The 24,844-nt window shown below is 43.8% G+C and overlaps 1 protein-coding gene across 2 annotated transcripts in view; it reads right to left on the bottom strand.

Moving 5' to 3' along the window:
* The window catches only part of KIN (Kin17 DNA and RNA binding protein), a 120,971-nt gene that overhangs the window by 56,971 nt on the left and 39,156 nt on the right, over positions 1–24,844 (bottom strand). The window contains exons 7-8 of one of the 2 annotated variants that reach the window (XM_069229263.1): positions 16,515–16,569; positions 1,408–1,534 (exon numbers count right to left, since the gene is read on the bottom strand). In XM_069229263.1, the coding sequence (XP_069085364.1) occupies positions 1,408–1,534; positions 16,515–16,569 (182 nt within the window). The remainder of the gene's footprint in view (positions 1–1,407; positions 1,535–16,514; positions 16,570–24,844) is intronic. The other variant, XM_069229264.1, reaches the window with a different exon arrangement.

The raw sequence follows: 24,844 nt of genomic DNA, 5'->3' as shown, positions 1-24,844 counted from the left end.
CGCACCAGCCTCACCGACGCCTCACCTCCACAACTCCATGCGATGTCTTTGGTTCTGTGTTTTCAAAGGCACTGTACCTGGGGGTCCGTGCAACTCTGTGACAGGCACCCGTGGCGTAGGACTATTGGGAACGACTCCGTCAACAACACTGTGATAGCCCCGGTTAGAACTACTGTGTTTCTAAGCACTTTAGTGGGATTTAATCTTTAAAAATTCATAACTTTGTGTACATTGGATTCTCATCATTCCACCCTACTTTATTCAGATAAATTTCAATTTTTCTAAACCTGTGTGGTGAATTTTTGTGTTTTCACCTTGTTACTGTATGAGTTATTTCAGAAATACTTTACACATTGCCTTCCAAGTTAAGCCTGCCTGCTCTGTGCCAAGCTACCAGAGGGTAAGCACAGGATAATTTGGGTTGCGTTGTGTCTTACCTTGACTAGGATTGCCGTCCCTACTTGGACAGGGTGCATAACTCTGCCAACTAGCGACCCAATTTCTAACAATTACCAAAACCCCAAATCTAAGTTCTACCTCAAGGACAGGTCCTCCACCTTAGTCCATCCCAAAGATCCTAGCAATTTATCGCCTTAAAGCTACCATGTGACAGTATAAATCAAACTACAGATGGTGTCACCCAGCTATGTATTGGGGTGCACTGGTGGAGGCTTTTGTTATTATATGCCCTTTAACAGCAGCAACAATGAAACCTGTTGTGTTAAAATAGCATGTTGTACTTTTCCACAACCGCAAGATCGCTAAAACATACAATGCAAGTCAATCTCAATAATACGCGTTGCAAAATCAAAATGCTGTAGACAAATACAACCATATGTAATCTATATAAACCAAGCATTCCAACATTTTTTTTTTTTTTTTAAATCGTCACAGACAATGTAGTTAAAAATAACACAACCACAAAAAAGTATTGTTCTGAAGCAAATGCTTGGTGTGGTTGGTTTCAATTTCTTTTTTTAGCAGCAGCAGCAAAAGCTAAAGTGAACCTACAACAGAGTGGATTACAAATGCATTGTAAGTGTGAAGGCAAATGCAAGTTTTTAAGAGCAGAGGTTAATTGCAGCATACGTCATATGTCATGTTAAATCAAAGTGAAAATGCAGAACACAATTGCACCAGACTGATGAGAAAAAGAAAAAAAAAACGTTTGTGCAAACCCAATGTAAAATGCAAAAATCTTTTCACTAACAGAAAAGCAGAAGACACGGTTTGTACAAACCAAAAGAAAATATAGATGTAATGTATTTCATACGTAATTGATTACAATATCTACGATGGCTTGACAAAAAACAATCACTGCGTAAACTTGCCAAATACTTACAAACAGAAGTTTAACTGTGCACACGATGAGTGCATTTCACACAATTTTGTGAAAAATAACTATACCTCCATGATCTCATCAAGTGCAGATTTTTTCTTTTTCTCCTTCTTTTGTGATGAGCTGTGAGAGGACTCCTTTCGTTTCACGGTTCCAGTTCCAATTGTTTTCAGTGCACTTGGTCCAAGAGAACTGCTGGGAAATATTTAGGGTGATAAGACTACGGTAAAAGTACAATGATGCCTCACTCTTCATGCACCAACACCATTTGACAAGGAAGTGCCTGAAATGGGACTCCATCCAACTTGTGTATTCATCCATGATGATACACATCAAATTAGAGTAATAAAACATACTCTAAAACGTATTCTAACTTAACATGAACCAACTTACTAATAGTTTAGAATTACACTTCCTCTCCACTGCCCATATTCATATCTTCATTGGTTCTAACATTAAATGATGGCAAGATTAACAAACAAGAGCAGTTGCCACAGCATAACAGACTTTTTTTTTTATCAGCAACAAAGAAGAGGGCAAACAAAGTTATAGGTGTCCAAACTCTTTCAGTTGCCCTATATGTGCAATGAATCATGGAAAATGGATCAACATAAAAACACAGGATAAAACAAGAAAAGATTATCTTAACGTTTCACCCACATAGATCATGTGGTCCTTCTTAGTTCATAGTGTCATTCACATACAATGAATGAGTTCTCGTCACTTTCTTGCTGAAGCCGAGAGTTGAGTAAACTGGTACTGATGTCACTGATTCTGTACCAAGCCTTAAAAACTGAAGACACTGCTTGACTTCCTCAATTTAAAAACACGCCACCAAACATCTATCCCCAACCCCCCCACCACACCAACCCGCAAAACCACTTCCAATTCTGCTTTAGGCCATGGTTTTAGTCATACTGGATCCATTTCTAAGATAAAGAATCAGAAAGGTACCCAAATGGGCGGGTGGGCACCCTTGTTTCTCCTCTGCAGATGACTTCTTCTCCTGCTTCGGCTACTTACTTATCGTACATGCCTACCTACATAGAGTTTTGGATATTTCTGTTCTGGCACACGGCTCCACGGTGATCGTTAGACTCCGTGTGGGTCACAGGCGCCCAGTTTGTCACCTTGACATCTTCATAACCAGGAATATCGACTGACTATGCAGCGCTCTATAGAAGAATGTTTTGCAGTCAATACTAGGACGGTAGTGTCAACAACACTGTGGGAGACCCTGAAGCCCACGTTGCAGGGGGCAGATAGTAGTTTTACCAACGGGCTGCAATGACACTGGGCATGAGATTTGGTAGATCTGGTGACTTGGATGGCAGACTTAGATGTGCAGGGCTGCCTGGCAGATGGGCGGCAGGCATGTAGACATTTGGGCGTCTTACAGCAACAATACCAAGAGACCCTCCTAGAGGAGGCTAGGCTGTCTTGGCGGGCCATCCCAAATCTGCAACGGGGCGATGAGTCCAGTAAACTGTAACATAGGCTGTAGCAGGGTCACAGGCTTCCATCATCTATCCCTATCGTGTGAGACTCGGCAGGCTCATTACTCACTGACCTTAGGGGAGAAGCATGCATTTTTTCATCCTACTTCCAATGTGTCTATGCTCTGTGGGAGACACTCTCTGGGTAACAGGCGGAGGAATTTGTTACGGAGATGCCTCTTAAAACACTTTCCATCACAGATAGCGATGACTTGGACAGTGCTCACTTGCGAGGAGCTCTCGTCAGCTTTGGCAGGGCGGTGCTCAGAGAAGGCCCACAGGCTAAACAGATTCCCTTGTGAGCTTTTTCTGGCCTTTATGCCAAAACGTCAGGTACGCATGGTGGGGGTGATCCAGATGGCGTTCGACAATGCTACCCTGCTCCCTGATTGGTGCAACAGAGACTGTGGTGTTCCCCAAGTCTGGTCCACTTCTCATACCACTCAATCTCCCTCATAAATATCAAGGTGAAGATCCATTCACTAGCAAATCAGCTGATGCACGTCATCCCAAAATTGGTCCATCCAGACCAGGCTGAATTCATGCCCTGTCACACCACCCGGCACAAAATTCGATGGTTGTTGAACAAGGCTCTTCTTAGGGAAAAATCATGAAACGTTTGCGTTTTCCCCCTTGCCTATGCTGTCTCCCCATGCTGGGTCTTAGGATTCTGGGCGCTTCCCCGCTGTCTGGCAGGGAAGAAGTGAGTCCCCCGACCTACCTGTAATAAAAATGGTGGGGGAGGGACGGACCTGGCAAGCACCACACCCCAGTTAACCCCAGAGGAGAGGTAAATAGATACCTGGGGGAGGACGGGGTGACCCTGGTTGCCGGAAAAAGTATGGGCACCTATGCTGCCCCTGTTGGCAACATCCATAGGCACGTCCATGGCCTGGCTGAGTAGGCCTGAGGAGCATAGAGGCACCTGTGCTCAGAGTGAGTACCCGTCAAAGGGGAGCCACCCCTGAGTGGGCCCTACCATGACCCAAGACAGACCCGAGAGAATGGTCAGAGGGTGAGGTAGAGCCAGACAAGTGCATCCCAAAGGATGTGTCCGGTTAGGAAAGGGGGACCGCTACTGGACGGAAGACGGCCAGGACCCCAAGAGGGAAGCCGAGACCAGATAAGTGGCTGTTGGCTCAATCAATCAAGGATTTGTAAAGCGTGGCTAATCACCCATAGGGTCTCAAGGCGTTGATTGTGAGTGTGCTGCTCAGTCGAAGAGCCAGGTCTTAAGGTCCTTCCTGAACTGCATCAGTGATGCGGTCTGCCTGAGCTTGAGGGGTAGCGCGTTCCATGTCCAGGGTGCTAGCTAGGAGAAGGATCTTCCTCCTGTTGTGCTTTTCAGAATCTTGGGGACAGCTGCAAGGGCGAACTGGGGGGAATGGAGATGTCCGTTGGGTATGCAGAAGGTGAGGTGGTGGTTGAGGTATGCTAGTCCTATGCTGTGCAGTGCCTTGTAGGTGTGGATCAAGAGTTTGTATGAGATGTGATGTTGACTGGGAGCCAGTGTAGGTCTCTGAGTGAGAGGAGATGTGGGTGTGTCGGGGATTTCCAGGATGCGTCTGGCTGCTGCAGTCTGGACTCTTTGAAGTCTTGATTGAAGTTTCTTGGGGATGCCGGCATAGAGTGCATTGCCGTAGTCCAGTTTGCTGGTGATGAGTGCGTGGGTGACTGTCTTCCTTGTGTTGGAGGGAATCCACTTGAAAATCTTCCCCAGGAGTCGGAGGGTGTGAAAGCATGACAAAAAGACAGCACCAACTTGGCAGGTCATGGATAGTGAGGAGTCCAAGATAATGTCCAGGGGTCAGAGTCTTTCCGTCTGCTAATGCAAAGTGAAAGTGCACACACCATCCATAAGGATTGACACTAGCCCTGATGCCCGGGGTACAAAGTTAACGGACCCAGGCAGAGACAGATATGAATGGGGGTTAGCCTCTCCGACCCTGGTGTGCATGATCACTGCTGGGCTGAGTGATTCCTATAGGGGGGCGCATGGCCATCGTGACCACGAATCGCACAATCACACCCGAATATTTCCTAATAGGAACAGAGCCTGTGGTCTCCGGCTAACCAAGGCGCATGAGCACCATGCTGACAGCTAAAGTGTCATTAGCAGGAAGGTGTGTGCGCCAGGTCATGCATGCCCGGGAAATGCCGAATACCCACATGTGATCACAATACCCATGAGAGTTTCTTGACCCACAAAGAAACAGGGGAAGCCGAGGCTTAAAGTCCGGTTGCGGTATTGGATTGCAGGGGAGCAACCGCAAACTATTTGGTGTTGGCGAATTCAGGATGTCAAGCCCATACCACTGGTCCACAACAACAGATCCCTGCCAATTAGGGCTGGGTCAGTTAGACGGGGGGAGAGGTTGGGACACTTGCCCTTCCAGAGCATGGCACTCAAAGATACAGATCTGCATTAGTATAAAAAGGGGTGCTCAACTTCTGGAACTCAAAGGACCACCTACGGATACGCAGGACCAGTGTAGCTGGACTGTGTCAGCGCACTGGTAGAGGAATCTGGGTGCCCAGGAGGATAACTGACCAAGGAAGGGATCTGCGCACCCTTCCAGAATAAGAGACTGGCCTGTGGCTGATTGTCTGCTGCAGTGTGGCATCCATAGAGTGGCTCTGTAAGGGCAGGCTGGCTTGCCCCCTGTTTTCGGAGGAGGTCTCTGGGACATCAAAGACCTGTGGAGGGGGGCTGCATCTTAATCTGTAATATCTGGAGAGCAGTGCCCTCTGTTTCACGTACACTATGCCTGATTCCACCTGGCAGGAGAAGTATGTGCGTGGTAAAAGGAAGAAGTCTGGAGACCGGGCGCATCAGGTGCGGGGCAGCAGAGTACTACACGCATGACTGGTGTATGGCCCTCAAAAGTGAGGACCACTGCACCCAGAGACTGCTTGTGAAGGGAACGGACCACAATTGTGGAACCCTGCTGAGGCTTTCTAGAGGTCGAGTGGGAAGCATTGCTCTCTTGTGAAACCTCAACTGCATGCTCATTGTGTGCTGTGCCCACAGGTGCCATGGCTTCCTTTATTTAAAGGAAAAGCAAGGTAGCTCGTTTTGCTAGGTCGCTGGGAGGTCACAATTTTTTCATGCTGCATATTCAGCAAGCCTTCCCATGAAGGGCATCCAGCCGCTTTCCTTTATTCTAATGGGTAAGCCAAAGCGTTACAAAATGCTTCGTGAATAAATGTGTACATCAATTGTTGAAGAATTCCTATTCTTTCTTACTTTTTTTTTTTTTTTTTTAACACTACCCCTTGATTCTGACATCACTTCAGTCTGTCAACGAGTACTGTTAGACGCTTCACCCTTAACTTTTTGTCTCTGTTCCCCAGGTTGTTGATGTTTGCTGGACTCTGATTTTGCTGTTTTTGTTACCCTGGGCACTTTACCACTGCTAACCAGTGCTAAAGTGCAAGTGGTCCTTTACAAAATGCCCAAAATATCCATGATTGGCATTTTTGATTTACTAGTATGTCCCTAGTACAGTGCACTGGAAGTGCCCAGGGCCTGTAAATCAAATAATACTAGTGGGCCTTCAGCACTGGTTGTTCCACCCACATAAGTAGCTCTGTAATCAAGTCTCAGACCAGCCACTGCAGTGTCTGTGTGTGCAGTTGTAACTGTAAATTCGACTTGGCAAGTGTACCTACTAGCCAGGCCTAAACCTTCCCTTTTCTTACATATAAGACACCTCTAAGGTAGGCTCTATGTAGCCCCAAGGTCAGGGTGCAGTGTATGGTTAAGGTAGGACATATAGTACTGTGTGTTATATGTCCTGACAATGCAATATTGCTAAATGTGTTATTCACTGTTGCAAGGCCTGTCCCTCTCATAGGTTAATGTGGGGGCTACCTTTAAATATGATTAAAGTGTAGATTCCCTTTGGGAGCGGATGAACATGTGGAGTTTGGAGTCTCTGAGCTCACAATTTAAAAATACATATTTTAGTAAAGTTGATTTTAAGATTGTGTGTTTGAAAATGCCACTTTTAGAAAGTGAGCATTTTCTTGCTTATACCATTTCTGTGACTCTGCCTGTTTGTGGATTCCCTGTCTGGGTCAGTTTGACAGTTGGGCTGGTTGCATCTCACACTAGACAGTGACACAAAGGGGATCTGGGGTGTAGTCTGCATTTCCTGATGAGCCATCTGTGCTAGGAGGGAGGGGAGCAGTGGTCACACACCTGAAAGGACTGTGCCTGCCCTCACACAATGCAGTCTCCAACCCCTGGTGAGTGTCTGGGGCCTGGCCTGGGCAAGGCAGGATTTCACATTCAAGAGAGACTTTGCTTTGAAGTAGGCCTACTTCAAAGGAGAAATTGGGTATAGGAAGGGCACCCAAAACCACAGACTTTAGAACACTTCTGGAAACCAAGAGGAACCTCTGCCTGGAGAAGAGCTGAAGAGCTGAGGAAGAAGAGCTGCCCTTCCTCTGACTGTGCTTTGTGGAGCTATCCTGCAGTTGCTGTTTCTTCCAGAGTAAGAGGGCAAAGACTGGACTTCCATCTTGTGAAGATCTCCAAGGGCTTGATTTAGACCTTGCCTCCTGTTGTTGGAAGTCTCAGGGACCGCAAAGACTTCTCTCTGCCAGCACCTGGAGTCTCTGGAGAGACTCCTACTCTGTCCTGTGGTGCCCATCCAGTACCTGGGACCCTGAAAGGAGAAGCTGGCAGTCTAAGAGGAGGAAATCCACGCACAGAGCGCCGTGTGGGGAAAAGATTGACGCAACTCCGATCAGCGGCTGAAGAAACAACGTTCTGCCGGCTCTGCAACTGAAAAATCGACGCTTGCCGGAAACGCAACCGAAGAGTCGATGCACGGAGCTGGAGAAATGATGCACAGCATCGCTGACGGAGGCTGGGAGATCGCAACCCGCGCTGCGTGGTTTTCGGATCATTGTGCGGTAGGATTTCCGACGCAAATACCGCTGGGCGTGTAAAAACAACGCAAGGCCTGCCCGGACCCGAGAGTGCTGACGGGATAGACGCATCGCTCTCCTGCGGAGAGAAGAAACGACACGCCCGACCAGACAAAAGGAGTAATGACGCAAGGTCTCGCTCGTGAGTGAAATTGACGCATCAGAAGCCCTTTTTGATGCACACTCGCCCGTCCGGGGTTATTTTTGACGCACCAAAGGTACATTTTCACGCTAACAGGGTTAGTGTGTGTTTTAAACTACAGAAAGACTCTTTTTGCTTTTTAATTGATAACTTGACTTGTGTATTGTTGATTTTTATCTTTTTGGTCTTGATTTGTTTACATAAATATGTATTTTTCTAGACCTGTGTTGTGTCATTTTGTAGTGTTTTCATTAGGTTACTGTGTGTGTTGGTACAAATACTTTACACCTAGCACTCTGAAGTTAAGCCTACTGCTCTGCCAAGCTACCAAGGGCGCAAGCAGGGGTTAGCTGAGGGTGATTCCCTTTTATCCTGACTAGAGTGAGGGTCCTTGCTTGAACAGGTTCTTTGTCCTGATGAGACCCAGGTATCGATGAATAGGTCGAAACACCATCAACATTCTGTAAAGACAGACCTCTGTGTGGTTTGTCTCACACAGAAATTTCCTATGTTGGTATTGTGTACCAAAATATTATGGCTGTCTAAAAACTGTGTACCAGTACATCAGTTATACACAATGTTGGGTATTCTCTCTTGTCTTTGGTTGTGGTCCATTTCACTTGGGGTGCACCAATCACTTATTCCTTTTCTTCCAACTACAAAAAAAAAAAACTGCTCTGCTCATGTATTCATGAATAAATGTATTCAATGTTTCACTTAAAGTACTAGTTGCTTGTGCTAACTTTGAATTTCATTTCTTGACAAAGAATACTGTCCTGAAAAAAATAATTTATGTGTGATTAGTTTCTGCTGTACTCTCTCTCTCTCTCTCTCCCTATTTATGGAAAATGTCACTTAACCAGTGTACATCTGTTTGTGGCATGTAGTGCCGCAGATTCATATGCTATGCATATCTCTTCCAAAATTTAGTGTTGGGCTCAGTGTGTTACAAGTTGTTTTTCTTCGAAGAAGTCTTTTCGGATTCACGGGATCGAGTGACTCCTCTCGGTTACAGTGCTCATGGGCATCAACTCCATAGTTAGATTGTTTTCCCGCAAAGGGTGAAGGAAGGAGTGATAGAGTATAAGAATATAAAGAGATGTCCATGCAAATGTAAATGTATATACATATGTACAAGTGTTAAACTTGAATGACTAAAGGCTTCCGGGGAGGAGGGAGGGTGCAAGCGAATCTGCAGCACTACATGCCACGAACAGATGTACACTGGGTAAGTGACATTTTCCGTTCAATGGCATGTGTAGCTGCAGATACGCATGCTATGCATAGACTACAAAGCAGTTAGGGCCAGATGTACCACAGGATTTTCCCCATTCTGTGTCTATGGGAAAAAGCTTTCGTACATATGGCCCTTAGTCCTCCCAAAAAATAGCGGTGGCTAGCCTTTAGGAGTTGAAGTTTTTGAAGTAGTGTTCTTAATACAGCCTGGCCTACAGTAGCCTGTTGCTGTGAGAAAACATCAACACAATAGTGTTTTGAAAATGTATGAGGAGTTGACCATGTGGCAGCTTTACATATATCAGCCATTGCGATGTTTCCTAAAAATGCCATTGATGCATCTTTCTTTCTTGTAGAATGTGCTCTAGGAGTGATTAAACGTTTTCTCTTTGCTTTGATGTAGCATGTTTGGATGCATCTAACAATTCATCTTGCTAAGCCTTGTTTAGATACAGGATGTGGATGTTGAAAGGCCACGAAAAGTTGTTTTGTTTTCCTAAAATCTTTAGTTCTGTCAATGTAGTACATAAGAGCTCTTTTGAGATCTAAGGTATGAAGAGCTCTTTCTGCCCCAGAGTCTGTCTGTGGAAAGAAGACTGGCAATTCCACTGTTTGGTTGATGTGAAAAGGAGATACTACTTTCGGTAGAAATTTTGGATTTGTCCAAAGTGCAACTTTATGTTTGTGTACTTGGAAGAAAGGTTCTTCAAGAACGAATGCCTGTATTTCACTAACTCTTCGTAAAGAAGTAATAGCTACAAGGAAGGCAACCTTTCAAGTTAAAAATTTTATTTGACAAGAGTGCATGGGTTCAAAAGGTGGGCTCATAAGTCTGGTAAGTATGATATTTAAATTTCAGGAAGGAACAAGTGGTGTTCTGGGTGGAATAATGTGTTTTAAACCTTCCATGAAGGCGTTAATAACAGGAACTCTGAACACAGAAGTGTGTTGAATAGTTTGTAAATAAGCAGATATTGCAGTAGGGTAGATTTTGATGGATGAGAAAGCTAAATTTTATTTCTGCAAATCGAGTAAATAGCATAGAATATCTTGTATAGATGCTGTAAGTGGCTCAGTGTTTTTAGATTGACAGAAGTAGACAAATCTTTTCCACTTGTTTGCGTAACATTGTCAAGTAGTAGGTTTACATGCTTGTTTAATTACTTCCATACATTCTGATGGAAACTTGAGGTAACCCAATTATAAGTCTTCAGGAGCCAAATCGCCAGATTGAGAGCATTGGGGTTTGGATGCCTTATTTGACCTATTTTCTGTGTAAACAAGTCTGGTCTGTTTGGGAATTTGGAATGGAGGTACTACAGACAGATCTAGGAGTGTTGTGTACCAATGCTGACGTGCCCACGTTGGGGATATGAGTATCATGGTGAGTGATGTTTGATGTAGCTTGCTGTCCAGAAACGGAAGGAGTGGGAGAGGGGGAAAAGCGTAAGCAAATATCCCTGACCAATTGATTGATCCATAAAGCATTGCCCTTGGATAGGAGATGTTGGTGTCTGGATGCGAAGTTTTCTCATTTTGCGTTTTCGTTATTGTGAATAGGTCTATTTTTGGTGTCCCCCACTTTTGAAGTACTTGGGGGTGAATCTCCCATTTGGAAATTTGTTGGTGATTCCTGCTCAGGAGATCTGCCACCTGACTGTCTATCTCTGGAATGTACTGTGCTAACAGATGAATGTGATTGTGAATTGCCCATTTCCTTATTGTTTGTGCTAGTAGGGACAGTTGAGATGAATTTGTCCCGCTCCGTTTGTTGAGGTAATACATGGTTGTCATGTTGACTGTTTTTATTAGAACAGTCTTCTGTTTGAGAAGAGGTTGAAATGCTTTTAGGGCAAGAAATACAGCTAATATTTCTAGGTGGTTTATGTGAAACTGTTTCTGTTTGGCACCCCATTCCCCTTGAATGGTATGATTGTTGAGATGAGCTCCCCAACCTATCATGGATGCGTCTATTGGGATTATGGTCTGGGGCACAGGGACTTGAAATGACCGCCCCTTCATTAGATTGCTGAGATTCCACCTTTGAAGGGACATAGGTGTTTGCCGGTCCATCAACACTAGATCTTGAAGTTGATTGTGTGCCTGAGACCATTGTTGTGAGAGGAACTGTTGTAAGGGCCTCATGTTTAGTCTTGCATGTGGAACTATAGCAATGCAAGATGCCATCATCACTAGAATTTTCATGATGAATCTTACAGTATATTGTTGATTTGGCTGTATTTGTGGTATGAGATTTTGGAAAGCTTGTATCCGCTGTGTATTTGGACGTGCTAGGGCTTTTTGAGTATTTAGAATAGCACCTAGTTAAGGTTGTACCTGTGCTGGTTGAAGGTGTGATTTTTGGTAATTGAGAGTGAACCCTAGTGTATGTAGGGTTTGTATCACTTATTGAGTCTGTTCTTGGCATTATGTAAAATTGCTTGGTTTTATTAGCCAATGGTCTAGATATGTGAAGACGTGAATGTGTTGTCTTCTTAAGTAAGCTGCTACTACTGCTAGACATTTTGTGAACACTCTTGGAGCTGTTAAGTCGAATGGCAAAACGTTAATTGGTAATGTTTTCCTGCTATGACAAAGCTGAGGTATTTTCTGTGAGCTGGATGGATGCGCAGGTGGAAATACGCATCTTTGAGGTCTAAAGCAGTCATGTAATCATGTTTTTGTAGTAGTGGAATGACATCCTGTAGAGTTATCATGTGAAAATGTTCTGACAGGATGTATAGACTGAGAGGCCTGAGGTTCAAGATGGCCCTGAGGGTGCCATTTTTTGGTGGGGAATGAGTAAGTTTGGTGAATATACTCTTGTTCCCTGTTGAGAATATGGAACCAATTCTATTGCTTCTTTTAATAGTAGAGATTGTACCTCTTTTTGCAGCAGAACGTTGTGTTCTGGGGACAATCTGTGGTGACGTGGTGGTATGGTTGGAGGGATGGAGATTAATTCTAGGCAATAGCTATTGCAGATAATTGATAACACCCAACTGTCTGTGGTGATATTTTGCCAATGAGAGTGGAACTGCTGTAGTCTTCCCCCCAACAGGAGATGTGTGGAGTGGTGAGAAGGAAGTCACTGCTTAGATGGTGTAGTGGTTTGTTTTGAGGCTTGGAACTTGCCTCTGTTCCTGAAATACTGTCCTACAGGACCCTCTAAATCCCCCTCTTTGATATCGAGTTTGTTGTCCCTGCTTTGTCCGGGAGGTAGATGCGTCAGAGGATTGTGGCTTAAATCCTCCTCTAAACTGTGGTCTGCGAAAGTAGCCTCTATATGGTGTGGTAAATAATGCCCCATTGCCTTAGCAGTGTCTGAGTCTTTTCTCAGTTTCTCTATAGTAGTGTCTACTTCAGGACCAAATAGATGTTTCTTATCAAAAGGCATGTTAATTACTGCCTGTTGTATTTCTGGTTTAAAGCCAGAGGAGCACAGCCATGCATGCCTTTTAATTTTGATGGCAGTGTTGATGCTTCTTGCAGCTGTATCAGCAGCATCAAGGGCAGACCTTATTTGGTTATTACTTATAGCCTGTCCCTTTCTACCGCCCTCCTGATGCTCTTTTGGGGGGTGCTGTATAATATCTTGCAATCCCATCCCAATGGGCTCTATCATATCTAGCCTGTAGTGCCTGAGAATTGGCAATTCTCCATTGGTTAGCCTCTTTTGTGGCTACTCTTTTGCCAGCAGCATCAAATTTTCTACTTTCCTTATGAGGAGGAGGAGCATCTCCTGATGACTGTCTGTTAGCTCTTTTTCTAGCCATGCTGACTACCACTGAGTCTGGAGGAACCTGGTGTGTTATCTAGTCTGGGTCTGTAGGGGCAGGATTATATTTTTTGTCAATTGTAGGGGTAATGACTTGAGCTTTGACAGGTTCACTAAAAATTTGTTCAGCATGTTTAACCATTCCAGGCAACATTGGGACACTGGTATTTGGAGTAAGTGGAAGACAGAGTGTTGAATAGAAAATCTTCTTCCAGGGGTTCAGACTGCATAAGCACCCCATGATAAACCGCTGCCCAAAAGACTACCTGAGTGTAGGCAGTAGTGTCTTCTGGTGGTGAAGGTTTGGAGGGGTAGAGGTCAGGATCATTATCTGAAATGGGATCAGGGTCATAGAGATCCCATGGGCCCAATGTATCTCTATGCGAGTATAATGATTGTGTTGGAGAAGGCAGTGGTGGTGGACTTTTGTGAGGTGAAAAAGAAAGTTGTGGAGAGTGAGGAGGAGAAGTAGGGAGTGGTGCTGGTTTCTCCTTTTGTTTCTGCACTTTTGCTGGTGGTTGAGCAGAATCTAACTCCTCTTGAAAGGCCAGCTTTCTTTTAGTCTTTAAAGGAGGTGCAGTGTGGATTCAACCAGTCTCCTTATGTACATGGATTCTCGATTGTCTTTCATCCTCCAATATTGGCTCAATCTCAGTCTCTTCTTCAGAAGTTTTGTGAGATTCTTGCATGGGTTTTGAGATTTGCTTTAGTTTTCTCGAAAGTCCCTGTTCCTCCTTGTATGAGGATTTTTTTCAGCTCCGAAGCTTTGGTCCTTTTTCGGTGCCGAAAAAGAAGTCTGTTGTTTCGGCTCCGAAGCAGGGTGTCAAATTTTCGACTCCGAAGAGTGAGGGCGTTTGCTGGAGTCCGAAGTGAAAGTTTTAACCGACTTGCTCGACTCCAAAGTGGACGGAGGAGTGGTCTTTTTCGGCGCCGATCCGGAAGCTCGATCGCCGGCAGTCTTTTTTCAGGTTAAACCAGGGCCATCTGGCAGTGGTGTACACAAGGCCTTCGGTTGTTTTTTAATATGATGGCGTACAGGCAGACGTACTCACATGATGGCCAGCCGTGATGGGTCGATCATCTTCTGATTCTTGTTCGGAGTCGGTGTCTCGGATGGAGACTGCTGTCTGTGCCTGCTCTTCCTCCATGACGTCGAGATGTTCGGTGCTCTTGGACGCCATTTCTAGTCTTCGGGCCCCGAGATCTCTTAAGGTCTTCTTCGATCGAAACGATCCACAGGCTTCGTAGTCTTCCTAGCAATGGTCCGGAGAAAGGCACAACTTACAAACCAGGTGTTGGTCCGTATATGGGTACTGTCCGTGGCACCGACGGCAGAATCGGAATGGAGTCCGATCAATCAGGCTTTCCACGCAGAAGGCCCGAACAGGTCCAAGTCGGCGCCCAAAGGGCGAAATTTAGATTCCGACAGTACTATTGGTTCCGTTGCTAAATTGGAAACTCGATCCGAACGATACCGACGAATAACTAGGTTTTCTAAGGTTTTCTGATTCGAAATCTCGGAGCGAGAGGAAACACGTCCGAACCAGACAGCTGAAAAAAAACAATCTAACTATGGAGTTGATGCCCATGCGCACTGTAACTGAGAGGAGGAGTCATTCAATCCCGTGACTCCAAAAAGACTTCTTCGAGAGAAAAAAGGACTTGTAACACTCCAAGCCCAACACTAGATGTCGGAAGAGATATGCATAGCATGTGTATCTGCAGCTACACATGCCATTGAACATATATATATATATATATATATATATATATATATATATATATAAAAAACTGAGTTTCATGTTAAGTATTTTTTGTGATAGTTTTCAAACCCATAATCTTGTGAACATTTGGGTTCCTCTTGTTTTTCAGAGAGGGGATGATGACTGGACAGAGGCACTGGGTGTGCCTAGAGGAGCAGCCATCACAGCCCAACTCCGGCTCATTCACCTTAAATACCTACACAGGGTGTATTATACACGCCATCGGCTGCAGCGGGATTGCCTCCCCAGCTTTTCTTAGGTGTGGGACGGAGGAAGGCACATTTCTGCCCACGGTGTGGGACTGTCCTGCACTGGATCAATTTTAGAAAGGTGTGACATCATGCTAGGTTGGACAATCCAGATGGATCCAAAACTCATTCTTCCTCATGTCTAGGACACATTGGGGGGTGGGGGGAAAGAGAATCGCTATAAGCTGTCTCTGTTATTCCTGGGTCTGACCCTGGCGACGCAAGATACTGCGCAGGGGTGGGGGGGCGACGGCTCCCCTCGTCCCTGGCAGTATGGATGCATGGCCTAGAAAATTGCATGGGCCTGGAAGTGTCAATTTATAAACCCCGGGGGCGTTCACAGAAACATTCAAAGGTATGGCAGGCATGGACAAATTATAGGTTTTATATAACATACCATGTACTGTGACTATGAGAAAGGGGGGCAGGGCTAGGGGGTAGCGTGCAGGTGTATGTTTATGTTTTTGATTCTTTTGATACATTTACAGTTTTTGTGTCATTGGGCTTTACATCCTTAAAAAACGTAATAACATTTGTTTTTAAAAGAAAAAAGAAGAATCACAAGGTGGGGAACTGCATTTAAACCTTCTCTGTGTATGAAGATCACAAGACAACGGTTTTAGTCCAAAAAATGGTTTTCAAGAAATCACTCTAAAACTACACCGCTGCCTGTCCATAAACTGGGAGATCTGATTCAGTTTTGGGACAGATCATTACTGAACTGGGGTACTCAGAGACTGGACAGAGGTTGGTTGGGAGAGGAGTATCATGGCTTGTTTAAGTCAGGTTTAAAGTGTAGACACCTGGTACAATTTCTTTTTGATGCAGGATTAGAGAGGTGCACTGGTGAAATAAGCAGGAATTAGAGCTGAATAAGCATCCACAGATGAAAAGTCGATAATTGCCTTAAGCAAAAGAGGCATGCAGTGAGTAGCTGGATATGTTGTCTGGAATCAGAGTTGTATTTGATGTTTGATTGATAAAGCTGTATGGCCTATTACCAAACAGAGGTGCATATTGTGCATAGTGCACCTTTGCACAAAACAGGCACTCATGACCTGAATGAGGGCCAAGTACAGTTTGCAGGTGGAGTCTAAGGCATCAGATCCTTAGCCGTTGGTAACTACTCCATAAATCCTCCTTTGGTCTCCTTAAGACCACAAACACCACTCATGCCCCAACCCACACTAATTCAGAAAAGCACACTCCTCCTGACACCCACCGGCAAACAATTCTTTAAGTGCTGAAATAATATTTGGTAAACTTTAATGATCACTGCCAATGCATCTGGAGAGAACATGTTAACCGACAGAATCTAGACTTCACAAAATCATTTTAATAAAAAGGGTATGGTGGACCTAAAGTGACAATCATTTGCCAGTGATGCAACAACTGCTGAAGGATAAGTTCCCAGAGACAGTGTATGCTTGGGTGGCAGGATGGAATTCGGTGGACTTTTAACATTGTATGGAAGTATTTCTTTAAAACTAAAATTTACAGTTTGTCATTCATTGAATGTGACCAAAGTAAACTACATTCATTTCATTATAGCAGAATATTTGACAAAGCCTTACCCAGCTTTAGATGTTACACCCGAAGTGCTGGCTCCTTTTCCTAAATTAAAAGCAACTAAGAAAAATAATTGAGTTTATTCATCTGAAAATTCATCTCTTATACAGATTCAAAGAGCTATGCTTTAGAAATAAATGTTAAATATTTATAATACAATCAAGGTCCCATTCTGCCATTTGCATGGCGTTGCATTGCTAACAGAAACCATATTTTTTGATTACCACTTTTCAGCTTAGCAATATACAACGACCATATTCTACTCATTTGTGTGATAATCTGGAGCACTTTTACATACGGAGAGAATGTTTTTTCATTTAAAAAGAAGCACAAAGTATATGATGGTAAGTTAAAGAGGCTAAGATTAACTATCCAGAATCTGTTTTACACAACAAAAGCAAAGAAAATGAGGGTAATTGAGATAGAGAGGAAGAAGCTTGCAAGAGTGAATACACTGCACTGCACAGCACTTAAGATACTAAGAAGCTCCAGTATCCTATCATTACTGGCAATTGTTTCAGTGTGTTTATGCCAAGGCCAGAGGATCCATGAGTATCATCAAATGTCACTCCAACGTAGGAGGGTGATTTGTGTACCACCTCATCGAAAATTCCCATGAAGTACAAAAAGGATTCTAAAAAGGTAACTTTCTCAACTACGTCATTTGATTTCCATGTACAGTCATTAATAGCAAAAATGAAACTTATAATGATGAAAGAACACTCCTCCTTCTCCACTTGAAGTCATTTCTAATGTTTTGATAAATGTAGTAGCAGAAGTTATTGTGCAAGATAGCAAAGAGATCAGCAGCAAAAGCACTTGCATTCACGCTCATTATTGCTACACCTATTCTGGGCCACATGCTGCTCCTATACACTCCATTAAACCTTTGTGCTAATCATAACTCCACAAACACAAGACTGGCATACAACACACCAACTTCACACACAAAAAACCTACGTAGGACTAAAACAATGATTAAAACAATGTCAAAAGGAAGTATTCCATCAGGAGCAATCGATAAATCCAAACTATTAACCCTTAACATCACAGAATCATCAATGAAGGAGAACAGAGTCACCCAAACAGTTTATAACCTGATGACTTACCCCTTAGAGTGTCTCTTCTGGAGTCCGAATCCAGACAGTAATGTCAGGTAAATTTTTGAACAGACCTCTGGTTACCATCATACAAATGTCAGAGGAGAGGGAGCTTTCATAGTAAGAGAAAGCTTCATTTTAAAAGCACCAATCCTCTCATTTGGCTCAGATCCTGGAGGAGATCAATATGGAAGGTACCTAAAATGCAGGGGGCCTTATGAGAGAAGGGGAAGCTTTGAGGAACATCCTTACAGTACTGCAAGGTAAGACAGAAGCAGCTATGGTGCCAATGGCGGGGATAGAAAAGGTGCTTGCACCTAGAATGTTCAGGGCAGAGAATGAGTGAGCAGAGGATAAATGGTTTGGAGTTTTTGTTGCAAGAGGATGAATTATTCCAGAAGTGAACAGAAGAATTCACACTTTGTGCAGCCTCTAATAATCAAATAAAGATAAACTTGATCTCCTGGTAAACCATAAGAGACCACCACAAAACTGGCCACTAAGTGTGCCCTTCACGGCACACAAGATAAACTTGGTTTATGACATGTAGTGCATAATAACTTAATTAGTGAGAAGTGGTGGGGGTGAAATGGTACTAACTGTTTTGAAAAGAGGTGTAGAAGGGAAGACAATTTTTGCATCAAATAGGCTCAAGAAATTGACGGATGTTGCATCAGGTGAGCCTCTTTCCTCACATTAGCTTCAAGATCATGAAGAGCTCATCTGAAGGCTACAAAGGGAATCCAGAACTGAAAAATGTATGTCTTGGTGGGTCACCCTGAAAGACTCATAGCACTTTAGGAAGACTAATCTTAAACATTTACTCAGGGGATGCTGAAAGAGCCTTCACGGAAGGTATGAAGGATTCAGTTGATGGTTTGCCACCTTCACTCCATTTTAATTCCTAAGCTCTTACAATACCTTTGTTAGAAGCACTGTGGCCATTCAATTACTTTTGGGGGTAGAAGGGTCTGAGGGGATCAGTCGTGGGGAAGGTCAGGAAGATTTGTCAGCTAAATAATGAGGTGATGAGCCTCTCCTTTACTGTCCCTTCTTTCTCACCTCGCTTCCAAACTCCCGCTTTGTGTTTATCCCGAGTATGATGCTCTTAAACTGAATAACGTGCTTTCCTCTTGCACTGACGCATGCTATGCATGGCTGAAATATTGCAAACAACAAGAAAGAAGGTGTAAAATATAGCATGATATATACAAATTACGGAGATCACATGACAAAAAGCTGGGCTATTCCTCACAATTACCCAGTTTAGGTGGAAAGCTAGGTACTGTTCCAGGAAAGAGCCTGTATCTCATGTAGCCTCATCACAGAAGAAAACATTACCAGAAAGGCTGCATTCAATGAAATGTTTTGTAAAAATTCCTTATGAACAGGGTAAAAAATAGATCCATCATCTTGAGCAGAACTACATAAAGTTCCAATGGTGGATATGGTCTGTCTACTCTAAAAAAAACTTTAGTAATGTGTTATAGGAAGTTCCTATTTACTTGAACTGTGAAAAAAGGAAACAGTGAAATAACTCTTTATGTAGCCTATAGTAACAGTGAGGTATACAGTAGGAAAACAACTGTGGGTCCACATTAGCTAAATGAATTGTTCTTCTTGCCTTGAGGTAGGATTAAATATTATTTTGTACAAACCAATTTTCATCATAATCTCTTACCTTTGAAGCAGTAGAAAGCTTTGTTGGATCGATGAGGTCTCTTTTTCAGAATGCCAAGGCAGTAATGTGAGAAATTTAAATGGCCAAATGGGGGCTATGCCCTCACATTCAAGGATGATAAGTTGGAGCGAGACTCTGGCTCTGGAGTGTGAAGAGGAGATCCAGCCTACATGGTAATCTCTTGCCAGGCCTCTCCAGCAACAAAGTGGATCTCAACAGAACCGATGCAAAAGTCTAAAGGCATTTCCCTGATTGGTTGATCTAAAGGGTGTTGCCCTTTACCCCTGGTTTGGCTGGTATATCGGGAAAAGTATGGATATTTTTGCTTACATTGGCAGAAGTATGTACTTGCTGAAACTCCAGTCACAAACGACAGTGTTCAGAACCTCATTCAAGACCCACTCAGGGTTCTCTTGAAACACCCTGTATATTGTGTCTGCTTTAAAGCTTTTGATAAGAGGAAGGTGCGCTACTCAGCCGGGTACTCAGCACAATGAAAATAAAAGCTGTCATGACTCTTCAGAACAGAGTCACCTAATGAACTGAACAATGTAGTTCGACAGTCTCTCCTCTGAAGTCAATACTTTTCACTTTAAGCTGTCTAAAGTTTAATATTAGGTGAGCTACAGTCAGACATGGATTGGTACATCTAATAAGAAACCCAGGGCTTGTATAAGAGAACGGTATTGTTGAGCTTATTGACAGAATAATCCTTTATTTATTTACCCGGAAGGAGTATATATTTTACTCGCTGGATGTTTTGCCATCATGGTCATATATTCTGTTAAACTTGATAACCCACACATATGTTGACCCATAGTACAGATTGGCTGCAGGAAGCTACCATTGGAAGTTGACCTTTCCTGCAGCTCTCCCAAAGCATAATAATGGAAAAGAATGCCCTCTAAAGAAGACAACTTGCATGGAGGCATTGTAGCTTAAGCTAGGTAAATATGCTTCTGAGTCTTAGGTATCTTTGTGCAGAGTAAAGCCTTGAGACGTACAGTCTAACTACATAATATTCAATTTCCTTGGTACACAATCCTGTTAGGTGTGCTCTCTCTTCTCATTGTATGCACCTGTCTCTGAATAACGTACGTTTGTTCTAACTTTGTTGGAAGTTTGGTGTACTTTTGACATTACACAGTCTTGAGGGGAGGTTTGTTCTTTTCAAACTTAGGAGAACGCAATGTTGGTGTATGATCATGCATTCATGATCTCCCAGGATAGACAGCATTTCCATCTGCTAGATCAGTAATTAATCTCTCTCCTTTGAAGAGAGGAACATTTACCCTCACGGTAAAAAAAAAACTAAAAAAAACTAGACCCTAATGAGCTAAAAACTTCCATGCCATTCCCATTTTAGGTATCATCAATAAGGTAATGAAATCTCACCTTGCATAGTAGATGTTGGGCTATCGGGAAAGTCAGGACTGTCTTGATGAAACCATGATAGGTTTCTCCTTGAAGCACAGTGCTGAGTCAGTCATTGTAGCTGTAGTGGATGAACTTCATTCCATCAGGGACAAACACCGTCAGAGAGACCTGTTTCTTTTCAAGTTCTAGGCTGCATTTTATGAGCCAGTCATTATGTAATATGTTAATTGATTCTCTTCACTTTATTAGGCTTGCTAGGTTTGGTCTTCAACATTTACTGACCATGCACCCATTCCATTACTATAATTTCCAGATAACTACAGAGTCCTAGAGGGCTCCGCTCTGTCCCCTGTAATTTAAAATGTATATGTCCACTCACTAGGTATAATTTCTTGCCTCAGCTTGCTGCTCACTAAGCTCACCACTCATTACCAGTGAATGAGTAGATACAATTAAAAGTTCTCTGCTTAATACATGAAGCTTTATATTGCACTGATAGTGTTACTATCTTAAATGATTTCCTATTATATGGTGACCAGATCCCTTACATCAGAAGGTTAAGTGTTTTTGTCAGCACCCTGCTTCAGACAGGCTAGATCATACAGTCATTCATTCAGCATGTTGAGCCCACAGGTAAAGAATGCCCTCTCATTTATCCACTCAAGCTTTATGAAAAATACAACTTTACACATTGTTATTCAGTTAAATCGCCACCTTTTTCCATCTTAGGACTCAAATCTCCTATATTACTTTGACTAGTATATGCCAAATAAATAAAAATAAATCTGGAAGTATCTCTGATCGAGATTAATAGATGGATGTACATCAGGAAACCTGTAAATGTTAACTGACAGCTTGAACAGGAATGCATTAAAAACTGACAATGGATAGGATGCAAACACCTTGACATGATACATGAACAATGTTTACAAGTTAAATATCCCGATTCCAAGAAAGGGGAATTAATGCTCCCAATATACATAGAAAAGACTTCCTGAAAATACAGGCTCTTCCATTGATGTTCAGCCCACTGGCCTAGAGAATGGATCAGTGAAACTGGTAACTGCCTCCAATTGCAATGTCTTTCAGAGATTAAATGCTGGCAAAGCACAGATTAGTGGCCTTGACCTCCCTAGCAAGAAACAGTCTTGTTAGAGGGTTGTATGATGGAACCACGCATGCCAGAACACCGCATGTCGGAACAACACATGCTGGAACCACAACCGTGCTGTTTCCCCGCATGCCTTTACCTCACACGCCTTTACAACAAATGTAGTTGTAAAAGCATGCCTAGTAAAGGCAAATGTGGAAAAGGCATTCATGGTTCCCTCATACAATCCCCAGTCACCCGCCCTGAGGCCCAAAACTAGCCCGACCTCTAATACCTAAACTACCGGACCCCCACCCGCCAAAAATAAAAAAAACTATTCCCATTATAAACTAAAGTACTGCGAACCCCCACACACCCTGAAACCCCCCCCCCCAAAAAAAAAAAAATACCCCTGCTCCATAAAAGTGAACTACCTTGACACCCCTAGAGGCCCCAAGCCCTAAACAAAAAACCATCCCCACTGCCCCTAAAAAGTAAACTACCCCGACCCCCTCAACCGCACTGAGCCCTAAAAAAAAAAAAACCTACCTCAAAGTCCCCACCCCTAAAAACTAAACTAACCAACACCCCCACCCGCCCTGAGCACTAAAACCTTCCCTCTAATAAGTAAACTAAGCCGACTCCCCCACCCAAAGTACTAAACAAATCCCTAACCCCAAACCCCCAAAAACTAAATTACCCAAAAAAAAACACCCACCTTGAGCCCCCCAGAAATAGTGACCCCCCCACCCCTGCCCCTAAAAACTAAAGTACTCTGACACCCCCACCCACCCTAAGCCCTAAATCGACCCCACTGCTAACAACTACCCATAAAACCTGCACCACCCCACTTACTTCACAGCATCCTCTCCGATCCTTCCTCCTCCCGGCCTTCCTTAAACCTTCCTCCACCCCCATAAAAATAAACTACTCCACCCCCCACCCTAAGCCCTAAATAAAAATATAACAAACCCCCCCACTGCCACCCATAAAAACAAAAAAGCCCAACCTCCCCCTCCCTAAGCCCTTAAAACAAATACCCAAGCCCAGCCCCTTAAAAAAAAACTAGCCCTCCCCCGCCCCCACACATCCCCTCACCCACCCCAATCCCTTACTCCACCCCCAACCAAGCCCCACTTACCTCACCGCGCCTTCTCCTGCACAACACATGGCTTTTTCTGTGCCTTAACCACGCATATGCGTAGCTCAGCTCATGCGTCATTAAGGCACAGAAAAAGCCATGGCTTGTTAAAGACGCTTCCCTTGTTAAAGGGTTCAGGACATCTATACTATTTATTTGTGGATAGATTCATGGTCTTAGAGAAAGAGAAGAAAGATTATTGCTGTGTAGGAAACTACTGCAGAGTGTCATTCTTCATACTTGGTTTCTGCTACCAATAAATGTTATACTGAAAACTGGTGCAGAATAATACTTTGATAAAAGAGATGAAATAGGAGAGTGGGGAAGGACCGTGTACTCATGCCTAAATGTTTTACATATGGTGGCCCTTAACAGATTGTTAGTAGAGAGTTATATATTTTCTCTAAATCCAAGCAATACACTAGTCAATACAATATATTTTTTTGATATTGGATATATACTTTGCTGATCACAGTCTGACAGACCTGCAATTGGGCTTCAACCTGCACCGAGTATCATTCTGCTGTATACAGAGTAAATCCTTGAGCGTTAATGGTGTTTAGTAACATGGTCAGAAGGTTCAGTTCCCCCTTATTGGTTAATGGGCCAGCAGCATGCTGCCAGAAAAATAAACTGTCAGTGGATACCTTGGAGGCAGCCATGCTGCTTTCTTATTCACACTTAAACTAATTCACCAGTGTCAAGGGTTTTAATGACTAATTAAAATTAATCTCAGCTTTGTGCCTTTATTACAACTGCTCATATTGTTTCAAAGCCTCAAGTGGACCAGATGTTTAATTCCTGTGGCTGATCTATAAATAACGGAGCAATAAAGTAAGATTTTATTGATGTACCATTTTGCTATCAATAACTTGCCACGCAAATCCTAACTCTGATTTACAGTACAGGCGTATTTATTGATGATGTAACGCGTCAGGGAGGCATTAACAAAGATTTGTCGCTTTTTTGGACGGATCAAGTGGGCTCTTAGTTTCTATTGCACCAAACGAAACTTTTAACAGACAGTGCTGAACATTGGAATGAGGACTACGAGTCCCAGACTGCTCTAGGCCCAGGGAGGCGGCCATTTCACTGCACCAGCTGCCCCTAATCAACTCCCCAGCAGCGCTATAAAGCGCCTGGGGGACAACGCAAAGCGGGACGCGTGCAGGCTGCACCCAGGCCAAGGACAGGCCCGTCCACGTCCGTCGGAGCTAGGAGGCGGCTGGGCTCCCCCTTTAACATCCATCATTAAGAACTTGGCAAATAGACGGGGGCGCACTATATCCCACAGCAGTCCAGGCAGCGGGGGAAGCTGCATACCACCTCCTGCGGAGACCAGAGGTGCACTGAATGATTTCCACTTCCGGCAGTTGGGGGCCACAGAAGGGGCTGGGCTGGGCCCACTTATTTGATCCTTATTTGAATCTCATGAGCAGTGGGAAGTTTGCTAGGAGATAAGTGCTTGAGCCTCTGGTTCGTGCTTGCTGGGGACCCTTACTTTAATCTCGCAGCATGGTTAGAGCTAAGACATCTTGTCGTAAGACAACTTGCAAGGCCGCCACCGGGCCTACGAACTCTATAGGTCAAGTAGGTCCCTGCAAGTCGGGGTGCTGGGGGCCTCATTAATAGGAGCTGCTAATGATGAAGAGGTGGTTGGGAGGGGAGGTAGTAGTGAGGTGATGCCCTTTGATAACCCTGTGGCAGTTGGGATTCAGGGGGACATGGATGAGCCAGTTCAGGCTCAGAGGCAGGAGTATGATCCCCTTGAGTTTGGAGCCCTGGATTTAGTTCCCACAAATAATATAGGCAATGAGCTGGTAACAAGAGAGAAGAGGGCACAACCAGATCCTGAAAGGAATGATAATCGCTTAAGTTGTGGTAGTATCCACTTGGCAGCCCAACGCTCTATTCCTTCTAAAAAAGAGGGGGCAGCCCAACGCTTC

Source organism: Pleurodeles waltl, chromosome 4_1 (genome assembly GCF_031143425.1).
Source record: "Pleurodeles waltl isolate 20211129_DDA chromosome 4_1, aPleWal1.hap1.20221129, whole genome shotgun sequence".
NCBI lineage: Eukaryota > Metazoa > Chordata > Amphibia > Caudata > Salamandridae > Pleurodeles > Pleurodeles waltl.
Note: the sequence above shows the minus strand (reverse complement) of the source record. Positions and strands in the feature narration are given on the sequence as shown.